General features: G+C 35.3%; 1 protein-coding gene across 32 annotated transcripts in view; it reads right to left on the reverse strand.

Annotated features, from left to right (window-relative positions):
- Positions 1-16,406, reverse strand: part of CAMK2D (calcium/calmodulin dependent protein kinase II delta) — a 316,681-nt gene that overhangs the window by 55,867 nt on the left and 244,408 nt on the right. For 12 of the 32 annotated variants that reach the window (XM_004040303.5, XM_063705502.1, XM_019025548.4 and 9 more), the window contains exons 9-13: positions 9,654-9,748; positions 7,167-7,289; positions 5,923-6,006; positions 5,422-5,464; positions 1,737-1,774 (exon numbers count right to left, since the gene is read on the reverse strand). In XM_004040303.5, the coding sequence (XP_004040351.1) occupies positions 1,737-1,774; positions 5,422-5,464; positions 5,923-6,006; positions 7,167-7,289; positions 9,654-9,748 (383 nt within the window). Of the gene's footprint in view, positions 1-338; positions 372-1,736; positions 1,775-5,421; positions 5,465-5,922; positions 6,007-7,166; positions 7,290-9,653; positions 9,749-16,406 lie in introns of all 32 variants that reach the window. The other 20 variants (XM_019025556.4, XM_019025551.4, XM_063705498.1 and 17 more) reach the window with 3 other exon arrangements.

Consider the following 16,406-nt stretch of genomic DNA (forward strand, 5'->3'; position numbering starts at 1 on the left):
GAAGAACATTAAAAAAAAACCATATAGTTTTTTGTTTGTTTGTTTTTACTTATCACTATACAGACATTCATTCTGTCATGGTCTTTTTATTTTCAAAGAGAAAATTGACTTTGTAAAAGAGCAAACCTGTTAATATAACTATCTACATGTTTAACAAATTCAATTTCAGAGAAAAAAACAATGTAATATGTAAGAGAAGTACCGTGTTTTGATAGTTGACTAACACTGACCTGTAATGGTCCTACACCCTCTCCACTTACACTATCTTAGGTAAATAAGACTTTTATTCCTAAGTGTGAATTTTCACAGGAGGAGAAATCTGGCAGATAGATCCTCACCATCATCTGAACACTCGAACTGGACTTCCTTTTCTGAATTGACCAGTCAAAGAGAAAGGAAAAGAAAAAAAATATGACCGGTTGAATTTAGAGTATCAAAGCATGGAGTATAGAATAATTTTGTTTTTAAAGAGGAGCTATAAGTTGAATGGAAGGAAAAAGTTCTGGAAATGCGTTCTATGTAAGGATAGTAATGAAAATAAATATCTCAATAGGAACTGTGAGCTCTCCATCACTGAACGGTACAGGAAAGCCCAGGAGAAGAAAATGTTTGGAAAATGTAAGATACCACATTTCTACTATTGTAACATTGGGAAAAAGGCAGTCATCAACTATCATTCTTAAAATCTAAATGGAATAAACTAATCAGAATGAAGACAAAATTGCAGGCTGAGGAAAGCAATTGGTAAATGGAAATGGCATCCTAAAGGAAATCACAAATGCGTAGTCATCAGTGCTCCAGAAATTTCCAAGTTGCACACAGACAGGTGGTAAAGAAATGACTGAGCACGAACATTTAAAGTGACAAATGATTTTCTATGTTTTCAGTATGAACTGACCACCTGACTTTGGGTCAAATTCAAATGTTAGAAAATTAATTAATTCCCAAGAACGTTGAAGTGTTGATGAAGAATGTATGCATCTGTCCTTGGAAAAGAAAGAAAAGGATTAAAGAAATAAAACATTTAGGTGGTACTCTGAAAAGATAACAAACATCATTATGCACCATAAGATTACATTCCAACAAGACTAAATCCCCTTGAAACAAAATACAGTCAGTAGGAAAGAAACTGTATTATTTTGTTTAGAAAGCCAGAAAGTAAAAATATCCTGCTGTTATTTTTCTTGCAAGATTTTTCTAATATTTGTTCAGATCATTCATCTTGAATATATCTCAACACCTTATGACAGAAACAAGGAATAATTAAGACCTTCATAAAAACTGCCCAAGCAGATTAATTTAGACATTTGACATTCTATTTTCCATACCCAAATGTGAGTATTTTTCAGGCTATATACTTCAGTGGCCTTCACGTATGCAGCATAATTATTTGGAAAAGCATTTGGGTTTTACAGACTTTTAGGTCACCATGGTAGTTTGGAACTGTAGTAAATCAGAGAGATTAAGACATTTAATTTCTATAGGAACTCTATATTGCATAACAACATTATTTTTTCATGACTATTTCACATATAATCCAACAGGAGAAATACAGCTTTTCTTGGTATAAATGTTAGTCATCTTTGTATATTAAATCATTTCATATTTCAACCTGCAACCTTTATCAGAAACAATAAAAAATAGAACTTGCAAAGACTTAGGAATTATATATAACATTTAAAGATTATCCAGCATCTGAAAGTCAGAAATGGATTAGGGGCATCTGTTTAACTTACCTTTACTCCATCTGGTTTCTTCAACAAACTCTTGGCTGCTGTAAAATGAGAGTAAAATCAGTTTAGTGAGTTATCCATAGAACCCCACAGCCAGACAACAAAGCAGTCAGGTTATTGTCTCCTTCTACCACCTTTGCTGAGTTCTGGCCAACATATGGCAAGTTATCAAAGTCACACTGATGAACGCGAGCTTACAGGACATTGAAATACAGTATCACTTTTCTTGGTTTGCCACAGTAAATTTAGAACTAAAGAGTAGTTCGTTGCATATAATTGAATACTTTGCCAGTTGTGCTTATTGGACTTTATTTCACTGTTGGTTGTGAAAAGGATACTGGAACTTTAACTGGACTATCCTTTTGTAATCCAGAAAGTTGAATTCAGTCTTTGGACATTAGCTGACAGATTGTATTACATGTTCATTCACACCACATATGGTGACCATGTCAGTTCTGCCATTTAAGCCCTGCTTTCCAGAGGTTGAAAACTCATTTGTAAAATTTGCTCTGGCTAAATAACATCTTCATTACATTCTTGAAGTCAGACAATTTGGTTTTACAAAAAATATTACTATTTAAATAAAATGGCATATTATTGGCCTAGAGCAAATTTTTAAAATGTTTAGCACATGATCTCTAAAAAATGGCATCATGTATTCTTTTATACATTAAAATCAGAATACAAAGGCTTCATAAACAAAAGCCTTTACAAGGAAAAAGTAAAAATCATAAAATTTGAGACAACATAAAACCAGAATAAAATCTTCAACGAAATTAGAGAAATCTTAAAGCATATGGGTCTTATATGAAACTTCATTTTTTTTGGAAGGGAGCTTTTAACATTCCTTCTGTTACTAAACTTCTTGAGTATATGAAAAGGTGAAGTCACCCTTTCAGAAAAATCTACTAAGGAATGTGTATATACACAGTGAACAGATAATATAACTGTCAATGACAATTAGTACATCAAGTATAGAACATTCACAAATATGCAGGACATGATACACACTTATGCTTTCATTTAATATTAATTACATATACTTATTTAAGTATATCAGAATAGAATTTGGCTTTGAAAGTGGAAATACCTAGCTAGAATAGAACTGCATGAACATGTAATTTCCTGACATTCATTGATTTGGGGCATTATTTCAATATCATATTGGTATATTTTTAAATTTACTTAAAAGACACAAAAATGTTAACTTCATTAATCTTTAGCAACAAAGCTATTAATTTATTATTAATTGAGATTGTAAGAAATAGTTGCCTTAGCTATTATATTGTTTGCCTGGAGCTAAAAAGCAGTATTAAATCAATCCTGTGGCAGTTAATAGGTTAGAAAGCAAACTCAGAATAATTGAAATTGCAATAGCAAGCAAAGAGAAGATGATGATTCAGGGTAAGCAGGGATTTGGCCTGGGAGATGCAGAAATGTCCCTTTTGGTTACTATTCACCTTACCTCACAAGAAATACATTCCACATAAAGGGAGAAAAGAAAAAATAAAAACAACTTTATAACCATATACTTATGGACAAATTACTTTAAAGAGCATGTTTGGCAATGAAATAGGATGAATAAAATACTCAAAACTAAAATGCAGTATCAAGTACAAGATGTTGTAACTGGGTCTAATATTCTTCAGTTGATTTTGAAGTGATGGATTAAAAAAATTGCTTTTTCATGCTAAGACATTCAGAAACAATATAAAATTCACATATTAGTCATGAGTTTTTAGCTTACATGATGATGAAAAGGAAACTGTGAGGTAAACAAAAAGCTTCTATATATGGGTACATACATTAATAAAGGCCCAATTTATGCCCAAGAGTGTATTTAACACTTTAACAAAATGTACAATTTTAAATGTGAAGATTTTTTAAAGTTTGGGTTAGTTTGCCATTCACAATTTATGCTACATAAATCACTCTACCTTTTAATGATTCACTAATTACTGGGCCACAGTGAAATTTATTTGAATATCGTATATATGAATTAATATTTAATGATATGGCATTGAACTCACCCATATAAATGTCAACTATATTAATCAACTGTTTATGAAACAGGTAACTTGACAAAGGCAGCAACAAGGTATTATTACACTAAACGAATTGGACAAAATACATACAACTGGCCAACACAGTCCCTCAATTCGTAGCATTATTCATTGTACTACTGTTGCTATTTTTTAACAGCCTTTGAAAGGCCTCTTTTGGTTTCCCATTATTTGTAATGAAATGCAAAGGTGGGGAGAAAGTGGGGACCACTTAATGCAGTTGTAAATAATAACTAGATATTGGTTGAAGAGCATTTAATAATGATAATGATGGATTATTACCTGATAACACTATAACACCCAGGCTAAGTATGTAGCAGAAAATAAAATAAAGAATTGAAAAAATAGCTGGATAGTTTGATGCTGCAGATCACTGTTATGTAAACTGTATCCAAACTAAACTGGTAGTATTTTTGGCCGACAAGTGTTCCAAGTCTAAAGGGCCAAAGGTTACCAAGTGCGGCTTAATTGCTGCTCCAGTCCTTCCCCCTACATAAGACTGCTTAGCATTGAACAAGATTTGACTTTTGGGAACCTGGTCCTTTGAGACAATCTATCAAAGAAGGAGGTTGCAAAACTCAAGTAATTTCTTGGAGTAATATATACTTTATCTCCACTTTTAGAGACTGACACTTACAATAAAGAAATGGCTTGGCTTCTTTAAGCCTATTATTTAACAAACTTATTTTTACCATGGAATCATTTTGAGGGACATTTATTATGCTCTGATAGTACTGAGTGCAAGGTGCTCTGTAAATTCTTGAGTTAGATACCTTTGACAGTTGTAATCACTTTTATAGTACACCAAAAAAATACTATACTTTTGAATGAACTTAGGTCTAAGAGAACTAGGTTCCTCAATAATGGTCTTCCCTTTTTTTTCTTTTTTGAGATGGAGTCTCGCTCTGTCGCCAGGCTGGAGTGCAGTGGCGCGATCTCTGCTCATTACAACCTCCACCTCCCTGGTTCAAGTGATTCTCCTGCCTCAGCCTCCCAAGTAGCTGGGACTACAGGCATGTGCCACTACACTCAGCTAATTTTTGTATTTTTAGTAGAGACGGGGTTTCACCATGTTGGCCAGGATGATCTCAATCTCTTGACCTTGTGATCCACCTGCCTCGGCCTCCTAAAGTGCTGGGATTACAGGCGTGAGCCACCACGCCCGGCCAATAATGGTCTTCTTTTAAAAATCTTGCATACTAGGATTCCCTATGAAAATGAGACCAAAAATAATTTATTCAACGTTATTACTTTATGAAATATCAATAATAAATTCTAGGTTTGAAACGCTGAGATTGTAAATGAGGGAGTATTTATTTCCACAACTCGTGCACACCCCAGCATTTGACAGATGAGGCTAGTCCTGCACCAGCACTGACTGGTGGCCACTGCTGCCAGAAGCAGTCTTGTGAGGGGTGCAGTCACGGAGGCTCGGCAGCAGACAGCACCCAGGTAGACTGCTAATGGCAGCCATAGGTGTAGAAGGAATCTGTGCCACACATTTGCCACCCCTGAACAATGAAGTTTTTCTAATTATTAGATTTTTAAAATTCCAGAGACAAAAAAACAGAGACTACTTAAAAAGAAGACCAAGGGATAAGAAGCAGAGTTCTCAATGCATGTACCTGAGAAATTCCTTGTAGCCAGCATAGTTGTCAAGATGGCACCCTGTGAAAAAAATTAGAACACAAAAGTCAGTGTTGCCTATGCAAATCCTGGACCTAACAAATATAGAGTCTTTGATAACAAATCTTTTCCTGGCCCTACTTTCAGTTAGGGGATTTTTTATATTTTGTTTTTGTTTTTTGGTTTCCTGAGAGTCAAAGGCCTTTGACTCTCATAATGCTGGGATGGCCCTTGTGTGCAGGCCAGATTCTGATTATCAAATTGCACAGCTGTTTTCCACTGAAGGAAGGATCCACAGCATGTGTTGCCAGGATGATTCTAGCTTTTCACCATAGTTTTGATTCTGGTGTATATTCCATTTCCCAAGACCCCAAAAAGAATAATGAGAGTATTGAGGTCTACATAATCGAAAGCCTTTGCTAGAAGTTATTTTCCTCACACAGTATTTCACTTCTTAGTCTGTCAAATCTACCTCCCCATAAAAATGTAAAATTTCTTACCTTTAGTTTTCTTCTAGCATTAAATTTCTTCAAGCAGTCTACAGTCTCCTGTCTGTGCATCATGGAAGCAACAGTAGAACGTTGCTAGAAGAAGAGGAGAAAAAGTAACTTAATTGAGAATATTTAAAACACACTAAGTATAATAATGTCCCTGACTTCATCAAATATTTATTAATGGTGCTGCACCTGCAGGATCAACTTCTAAGTATTCAATTGCCAAAGTTACCTAAAAATAAAATTTTAGTTTTGCCAAGACTACTTGTGACCAAGATGCAACACTGATGTATAGAAAGTATAGAAATGGGCCGGGCGCGGTGGGTCATGCCTGTAATTCCAGCACTTTGGAAGGCCAAGGCGGGTGGATCACGAGGTCAGGAGTTTGAGACCAGCCTGGCCAACATGGCGAAACCGCATCTCTACTAAAAAAATACAAAAATTAGCCGGGCGTGGTGGTGGGCACCTGTAATCCCAGCTACTCGGGAGGCTGAGACAGGAGAATTGCTTGAACCTGGGAGGTGGAGGTTGCAGTGAGCCAAGATCGTGCCATTGCACTCCAGCCTGGGTGATAAGAGCAAGACTCTGTCTCAAAACAAAACAAAACAAAACAAAACCAGAAAGTATAGAAATGAATATTAATAATTTCTCAAATTATCTTTATTTTAATGTCTTCAATCACATTTTTATTGAGCTGCCTTTCATTTACTTAGTGCCACATTTATCACCTTAGCATTTGACACATTTGGAAATTTACTGAAGTCTCCAGATCCCCCTCAAATTTCACACTATTCTTCTTAATATTTCTAAAATATATTCAGACTACTATGACCATTATTTTATGCCACTGAAACTCTACTGTCAGCTGCCAAACTTCATACTTGTTTCTAAAGTTGCCTAATGATAAATAATTGAACTTTGTTAAATCTTTTCTTCTGGGACACATTTAATTTTGGTGTTATTTTCTTAACCTTGTTCATGAGTATTGTTAATAATTGATATGGAGAATATTCATTCCTTTTGTTACTGCAAGATATTTATTTAAGAATCTATGCAATTCAGACTTTGCTACTGAAAATTGCATTTTTTCACCATCATAAAATTAATTTTCTTAAACACCTCGAGTCAAAAATTCATTCATTCTGAGTTTCATCTTTTTTTGCAAAGCTATTTTAAATCCATAAACAATATATTAAAGGAGAGCTTATTTTTCATTTTAGCTCTTGAAGTTTTGGAGAAGTTTTACTTACACAGATCCATGGGTGCTTCAGTGCCTCTGAGGCTGTGATACGTTTGGCAGGGTTGATAGTAAGCATTTTATTGATGAGGTCTTTGGCTTCAGGAGTCACCGTGTCCCATTCTGGTGATGGAAACTTCAAAAATATAAATTTATAAAAAGTTTAAAAAATAGACACACTCAATCAAACAGGGAAGAGTCAACTACATGAATCATTCCCTCAAGTAGTGAATTTCTTCACAAATTTACTTTTTATATAAGTTAAGTTGTATCTAAAATAAATAAAACCATTTAGATCTATTCTCCCCCTCTATGTAGACAACTATATATATTAAAGAGTATCTGATAAGGGACCAACATATGTACTGAGCTGCATATCACATATGGTAAATACATTTTAAAATTCAGAAAAAAAGGAACTTAAGAATCTTCTATTCTTCTCAAAGTATCTCTGCTTTGATCTGAAAATGAAATTTTATACAATCTTTCTCATAATTATTTGCAAAAATTAATAAAAGCAAACAGGTTGCTACATGTACCAATGTCATCATGATATTATGCCAAGGTTCAAAATGAGGTATTATATACTTTCACAACTCATAAGCAGTAATAGCAGAAGTAATAAAACAGCTTCAATTCCTGTGCCAAAACTGACCTATTAATCATGGCTACTTGGAGTGCTGTAGTGAGAAGAATCTGAGACTACAGGAGCTTCAGCAAGATTTCATTTTAACCCTTCAAGAAGTTTAAGCTGCCCAATTACAAATTTCACCAAAGTATATGAAAGTAATCAAATCTTATAACTTCCCATTACTAATACTTTTTATATTAAGACTATATAAGAAAGCTACTTCTCCTTTCTTTACATTATTTTTTGTAGTGATACTTACTTAACTTACTTTTATATGATTAGCATATTTAGTAGAAATACTGCCCTTCAGCGATGAAGGTTAATTTACACCACATTAGTTGCAAAATGATAGAATATCAGGTTATTTTCCCAATTCATGAATTTGTATGGACAATCTTGAAAAACAAAGCCATTGCCACTGCGTCATGGAATTAAATTAGTCTATTTTTAGTAGTTTTAAAATGGGGAACTTGTGACTCACTGGCATAATAAAGCATGAGAAAAATGATATTGACTCTAATATCTGTAATTTTTGCCAGCTAAACAATTGCCATTTTTTAATTCCTGAAGCTTATCTTTGGCAGTTGTAAAAGCTTGCTAACTATTAGGAGCTATTAAAGAAACACACGAGGCTGTTTCTTAATGTTGTACAGGTCTTCTGATAGCAAATGAGGGGTAGGTTCAGCATGAAGAAAGGTGAACATTTTCCTCAGTTCTCTAATTTTCATGAAAGCATTCCTCTAGGTATACCAAGCAGTGCATTTTCAGGGCTACGTCTGCCCAGAGAGGGGCTGGTTCTAGTCTGTAAAGATGGTGAATGTGCTAGCTATTGCCATGTAAATAATAATTTGTTCCAATTACTAGTCTAGGAATAATGCAATGCTTTGAAATTCAAAGAATATACATTTTTAATTCTTGCTGACACACATATCCATCTAAATAGAAAATTTTATCAGAAATGCATTGAAGAGTTCATGAGACATTATAGAATATAATAAAGACATTTTATATCTTCTCTCACTTTCACATTGAGCTTTCAACTTGTGCACAAAAGGTGAACCCAATATTGCTACTCTGTAGTTACTCTACTTAATAACACGTGGAAAGCATGCCCAGACCCTGCACATGGATTTCCATAGGGCTGTATGAGGGGAAACCAGAGAAAGTGGTAAATCATATTTACAAGAATACGTATCAAAGGAGAGCAAATTATATCATAAATACAAAGTTAAGCCATAAAGAGAAAGTAGATAAAGCCTTCCTCTTCAGATTCTGAACTTAATTTATGAATGTATATATATATATCTACTTTCAAATATTCTAATTATAAATTAAATATATTAGAATTATGATTTTCCAATTTTTCAATTGTGAAACTCATTCTTCAAATGAAAGCTTGCATAGTATCCCAAACAGTACAAAAACAAAAAACAAAACCCAGAAACTGGTATAGTGGGATAATGTTCTATTTGATATGTGATCACAGCAAAATATTGTTGGTATATAATATAAAATTATGTGATAGATATTTGAGAATATAATTCAACTAAATAGGCAATAATCATTTCTATAGCAGAAATATTTTAATTTTTATGTTTTTAAAATGCACTAAGGTCCAAATATTTTGACAAAGTTCTTCCTCAGAGACTTCACATGGCTTTTCTTTCAATCTTAGGAGACAGTGAGTTAAAAGGAAACGTAAACTGAATACATATGCTGCATTTCTTTCTCCCTTTCCTTAAGAGAGAGGGAAATGATAAGAGAAAGTGGTAAAAATTATGGTTAAAAGAAAAATGAAAAGATCTGGCTCTTGGTCAACAAGCAAAAGACAAACCTTCATCTAAAGTGATATAAATAGTTATTACATACATCATAAGCTCCAGCCTTGATCTGCTGATAGAGTCTGTGTTGGTCTTCATCCCAGAAGGGTGGATACCCCACAAGTAGAATATAGAGAATGACACCTGGAGGAGAATATAATGTTAACACAATTTAAGTCATATAGACAACAATAAATTAAATGTGGCTGATCCACAATGATATTAAGCCGTAGTTGTTAAAACAGAGAAAACTGGATTGTAGGAAAACTTCAGAAAGATGTGTTATGATCTAGTCTAGAGCAGTCTCTGGAGGGTGAATGCTTCTCCTCCTATGCTCCAGAACTCTGACAATGTGTCAGTCAATGCATGCATCAAAGAATTCTAAAGAGGCATGGCAGGGCAACATTCATTTAGAGCAACATTCTTTGGCCCCCCTGAACTCTTGTCTATATAGGGTCTTACTGCATTCTTATCTATATAGAGACTATGATTTTAGTCACTGTGAGGTTGAAGTTTAAAAACTAAGCATGTTTTTTATTTCCTCATACTTGTTTTGATGGTAATTGGGACATTTTGTTGAGTGATGGTGTCCTGGTTATAAATTCACGTTCTAAATAACCATAGTCCCTGCAAATGTGGGTACCCCATAGAGACAAAACCCTTTTCTTTTCAGTAATCTTAGTCTTCAAACACTTCAAGCCTTCTCAGTCAAACAACTAAACCAACAAGACTACAGAATATATATGATGGGAGAGGAAAAAGGGAGAGAAGGGAGAAATTCCACAGAAAATTCAAAGTAATAATAAAAATAAACACATGGCTGTAATAAAATTTGCTAAAATTTTTCACAAACTTATAATTATTTATAAATTAATCAACATCTAATTTAACTTTTAAAATTAAAAAAATTCTGTATTCACAGTTTGTAAATTTCCCTGAAATCATATCTGCAGTCTAAATGTCTGAGATTGTTTTGATACAATGGTCTTCTCTGTCATCAAATATCTCTCCTGCCACTTTTCACGTATTTTATTGCCTTGCTTAAGGCCTTTGGTTTCTTTCCTAGCTCATTATCCTGGAGGAAGGCAGTCATTCCTCTGACCTCTCCTGTTTGCTTTTTCCTTGCTATGTTTCCTTAAGCCTGGGAAACCTGAGAAAGAAGAGTAAGACAGGTGACACTTTGCCAGGTGTACCCTGAGACTTATTTTTTCCCTTATCCAAGGTGGTCTCTTGGTCTCTGTACCTAGGAGATCTATCCCTGCTCCTGTCCAGCAGTCTGGACATCTTTATACAATAGACACTGTTGCAGCTGAAATGGTTTTTAAGCAATGGTTTAATCATCTTAGAATTTTATAGCCTGCTTCAGGAAGATACAGTTCATAAGCAGATTTTTTAAGTCATGTGAATCAATACAAGGATAAAAAATTTTAAACAACATTCTTAAGGAAAAAAAAAAGACCATGAAGAAAACCACAGTATATTGGTACCTCACCTTCACGACATAAAAATAATTTTTCCATGCATCTAATGAAAATGATGATAGTAATGATGATGATGAGTGTTTCTGTTTGTGTTCTCAGGAGGAAAGAAGAAAAAAGCTGTACCTGAGTAGTTTTAGCCCTCAGCTATATAAGGTTCCAGGAGGTTAAGAAGAAAATTTGCTTTGTAATAGTGATAGTTTCCATTGAATATGAACATTTTCCTAATACACATCTGGAATTAGGCTGTTATAGAATTATAAAATAGTGGCTCAACTGAGACATTTAGCATTCTCAACATAGGCTGTTTGTCCTTATGAATTATGTCTGCAGTTGACAGTTGATGTGGTGCTTCTCTGGGAAGAGGAAGCTCACAGAGGGCTCATTCCATGAGAAAAGCAGTCAATATGTAATAGATGCCCACAATTTAGCTGTTTGATGGAGGAGTGTTTACAAAAACATGTACTTTAAATAAAATAATAGCATAAATGTGAAGATTAAAAAAAACACTTTTAGTCCTAAAGACTTAAAAAAAAATATTATAGGTGCTATTGACTAGCCTGATGTGAAATTGTCAGTGCCTATTTAAATAAACACCGTTTTGTAAGTTTACTTCAACTTGATTATTAAACAAGCATCTAAAACCGTTCTGAGTTATGCTATTTTGTAGTTCTATTTTCTGAATGTATAGAACAAGTATGAGACTCATGGCATAAGGATAATGTAATACTAATAAATTTTATTGTAGATAACATTTATTCAGAGTTATGTGTGCTTTAATGCATTATCTCATTTAATCCTTGTATAATGCTATGAGGTAGATATTGTTATTATCTGCATTATATTATAGATGAAGAAACAGGCTGAAAGGTTAAGTAACTGTTTCAACCACAAGCAGGACAGACATAATGATGCTCTAAACATTCCCTGCAGCCACTTTTTCTTTATCTATGAACTTTAGTAGGAATGATAATATAAAATTTAAAACTTTGTGTTGTCTAACTGAGACACCTTGACATACTAGCAAAGATGTCCATTTGGTCCTATCTTAAATGTTCCTTGCAGCTACTTTTTCCTTTAGCTAGGTCCTCTAAACAAACGCTTATTTTAAAAGTGTTTGTTGTTCTAGGCCAGGCGTGGTGGCTCACACCTGTAATCCAAGCACTTTGGGAGGCCAAAACGGGCAAATCACCTGAGGTCAGGCGATCAAGACCAGCCTGGCCAACATGGTGAAACCCTGTCTCTACTAAAAATACAAAAAAATTAACCGGGCATGGTGGCATATGCCTTTAGTCTCAGCTACTCGGGAGGCTGAGGCAGGAGAATCGCTTCAACTCAGGAGGTGGAGGTTGCAGTGAGCCAAGGTCGTGCCACTGAATTCTACCAGCCTAGGTGACAGAGTCTTGTGACTCTGCCTCAAAAATAAAAATAAAATAAAATAAAAGTGTTTGTTGTTCTAATTGAGTTCTTGCCTCATGAGTAAGCCCAATTTATCCTTTTTTTAATAAACCTAAATTTTACCTTTTTTCTATGTCAGAGAAAAAAGAAAGGAAAAAACCACTAGCTCTTTTTCTTTGCCCATATACCTAAAGTACTAAAATCATTAAAAAAGTCAATGAAGAAGTCTTTTTTTTTTTGCGAGACCACTTGAGGGGTGATGATGTGACCTCCAAATGTTGGGTATCTCTCATGACACTAGCAGCCTTTTATGATTACTGCCTACATAATTTTACTGGGGTTGCAAAATAATGATGGCTAGGCATGGTGGCTCACACCTATAATCCCAGCACTTTGGGAGGCTGATGTAGGAGGATCACCTGAGCCCAGGAGTTCAAGACTAGCCTAGCCAAAATAGCAAGACCCTGTCTCTTCCAAAAATAGAAAAACAGCCAGGTGTGGTGGAATGCACAGCTAGTCCCAGCTACTTGGGAGGCTGAGGTGGGAAGATCACTTGAGCCAGGAGTTCGAGGCCACAGTGAACCATGATCACATCACTGCATTCCAGCCTGGGCAACAGAGTGAGACTCACAAACAAACACACAAAATGATGATACTCTAATTATATCATGCTTTCTTTAGACTAAGAAAATCTTGCTCCTTATCCACTTGGTTGGCCTAAGATACAGTTCATATAGGAAAGATAGGCTATTATTTATTTATTTTCCTCTTTACTAGCCAGTTTTTAAAATAACGCATTGGCTCCCCAACATCCCCCAAAGGTTAGGACTTCTGTTGAATTTTGATTATCATTATCAATTCCTGGATTTAAACTTACTTGATGTATTTCAATCTATTATGTTATTTTTCTTATTGATTCTCAATTGCCCCATCTTTGGCTAGTGCCAGCCTCCTCAAGGTGGTTCCTGCATCTGTTAATATAAACTCTGTGGTCCTTAATAGTTTTTCTTTGTGGTATGACAAGATGCTCCTGGATCATCTTGCTTTTTTCCTGTTCTAAACTTGAAATCAGCTGCTACTACAGAAAGTTCTGGTTCCTTTTAATGGTAAATAGTATCTAGAGACCAAGATTGAGCACTTACATGTGCTGTCTTGGAGCTACAGTTTTCTTTGAAAAATAAATCAAGAAATAAGGAGAGAGGAGAGAGAATGGAGCAAAACTTACAAATTAAGAATGACTAAGAGACCTAAGAGACCTAAGAGACCAAACAAGATTATGACAGGAGAGGATAAATAGGAAAATGACTAGATATTTTGATGTTACTAAGCAATAATTATTAAAATTTTAAAACTAATATTACTGTCATATTTAGAGTCCTTTTCTTTTAGAGATATACTTTAAAATACTTATAGATGTATTGATACAATGTTTGAATTTGGTTAAGATAATATTGGAGTGGGAAATGAAAGGGAGGAAATAGATGAAATAAGATTAGCCATCAGTTTATTATAGTATTCTCTCCATTTTATGTTTCACATGTTCCATGACTAACAGTTAAAACTATTTTTGATAGAGTTGGTTCCATATACAGGTAGATATTAAAACTAGTTTTCCTTATCTTATGTATATATTTGTGCTTGGGAGATGCTAGAGATGTCCGGTTAATAAGACTTTTGAGAAGCGCTGATTACGATTAGGTAGAAATACTATATCATCAAGAACATTCAAAATTGATTTTAATAAAAGTTAATGTTAAAAAAGTTGTTAAACCTATAATCTTGTTAATAATTAAACTTTCTAAATGCTGTTCTTACACAAGGAGAGATGAAGAAGGAATGTTGGAGAACTCTGAGAAGATAGTGGGAAGTTAATGGAAGAATCTGAGACAGTTACTGAATATTCTAAGTAAATAAAGGGGTACATTATAAACTTACAAGCAAAATGCATGTGGAACTTAGAAATACATAATTAATTACATGAGTGATAAGTATGGCTCTCTCTTACCTTGTTGTAGTATGATTAATGGAAAATCATCATACATTTCAAGTAGAGAAAGTGCTCAACTAACACTCTGTGACCTAAATGGCCAATGAAGGGTAGAACAAAGAGCTAGAAGATCAATGCCAGCAAGATAGGAAGGCATGTTTCAGAGGATGGAAACTATCTATGCCATGTAGTAGGAGTGGCAAACTGACAGGCCTTTTGGCAGCAGGCAGGGATGAAGGCCTGCACCTGTACTGTGTATGGGGTGGGGTGGTCACCAGGGGGGCAGCTGTGTTCATGTGTCTGACAGGTACAACTACTATAAAAGAGCAAAAGCATTGCATCACCTGTTCTTTTGATTATTTTAGAGAAGCAAGAAACTGATAGTTTTTATAGAAATTACTTGCTAATAAATTATAAAGATAAATAATTAACGTCAACACTCATAAGAATAAAATGTCCGCATGTCTGACTAAGACAGCAGACTGCCTGCAATGGACAGAATGTTTGTACGGCTCTCAAAATTCATATGTTGACATCCAAATCCCAATGTGATGGTATTTGGTGTGGTGGGGACTTTGGGAGATATTTAGTCCATGAGGATGGGTCCCTCATGAACAGGAATAGCACCCTTTTAAGAAGACGGCAGCTAGCTAGCTAGCTCTCTTAACTACCATGTGAGGATACAACAAAAAGTTGGCAGTCTGTAACCCTGAAGAGGGCCCTCACCAAAACCTGACCTGACTATGGTGGCACCCTGATCACAGACTTCCAGCTTCCAGAACTATGAGAAAGAAATTTCGTTGTTTATAAGCCACGCAGTCTATGTGACTTTGTTATAGCAGCCTGAACTAAGACTTCACCTGTTTGCAACCTCTGACATATCCTGTAATAATCCTAAAAACTGCTCTCCTAAAGGAATCTGAAATTAGCTGTGGTAGTATTGCTTAGCTTTGGTGTTGCATCAACATCACCTGGTGAGCTTGTTAAAGTGCAAATTCCTGAGCCTCACCTCAGTGAATCTTTTTTTTTTTAAATTATGCTAAAAATACCTAACATTAAATTTAAACACATGACATTAAATTGTACATAAAAAAGGTCCCGCACAGTGACTTTAAATTGTACATAAAAAAAGGTCCCACACACTTGCAATCCCAGCACTTTGGGAGGCCGAAGTGGGCAGACTGCTTGAGCTCAGGAGTTTGAGACCAGCCTGGGCAACATGGCAAAACCCTGTCTCTACAAAAAGTAAAAAATTAGCAGGGTGTGGTGGTGTGCACCTGTAGTCCCCACTACAGGGAAGGCTAAGGCAGGAGGATAACCTGTGCCTGGGAGGTGGAGGTTGCAGTGAGCTAAGATGGTGCCACTGCACTCCAGCTTGGGCAACAGAGCCAGACCCTGTCTCAAAATAAATAAATAAATAAATAAATAAATAAATAAATAAATAAATAGTACATAAAACAGATCATGTTTTTTTTCTGTTGTTTTTTTGTTTTGTTTTGTTTTTTAAAGACAGGGTCTCACTCTTTTTCACCCAGGCTGAAGTGCAGTGGCATGAACATGGCTCACTGCAGCCTCAACTTCCCTGACTCAAATGATCTTCCCGGGCTCAGCCTCTCGAGCAGAGTAGCTAGGACTACGGGTGTGTGCTACCATGCCAGGCTAATTTTTTCTGTTTTTGTAGAGGTAGGGTCACACTATATGTTACCTAAGCTGGTCTCAAACTCCTGGGCTCAAGTGATTCTCCCACCTTGGCCTCCCAAAGTGCTGGGATTACAGGCATCAGCCACCATGTCCAGCCAGATGTACAATTTTTAAGTGAACAGTTTTGTAGTACTAAGTACATTTACACTGTCATGAAACAGATCTCCAGTTTGTTTTCATTTTTCAACACTGAAACTCTATACACATGAAACACTAATTTCCCCTTTCTCTCTAGTTC

Source organism: Gorilla gorilla, chromosome 3 (assembly GCF_029281585.2).
Source record: "Gorilla gorilla gorilla isolate KB3781 chromosome 3, NHGRI_mGorGor1-v2.1_pri, whole genome shotgun sequence".
Lineage (NCBI taxonomy): Eukaryota > Metazoa > Chordata > Mammalia > Primates > Hominidae > Gorilla > Gorilla gorilla.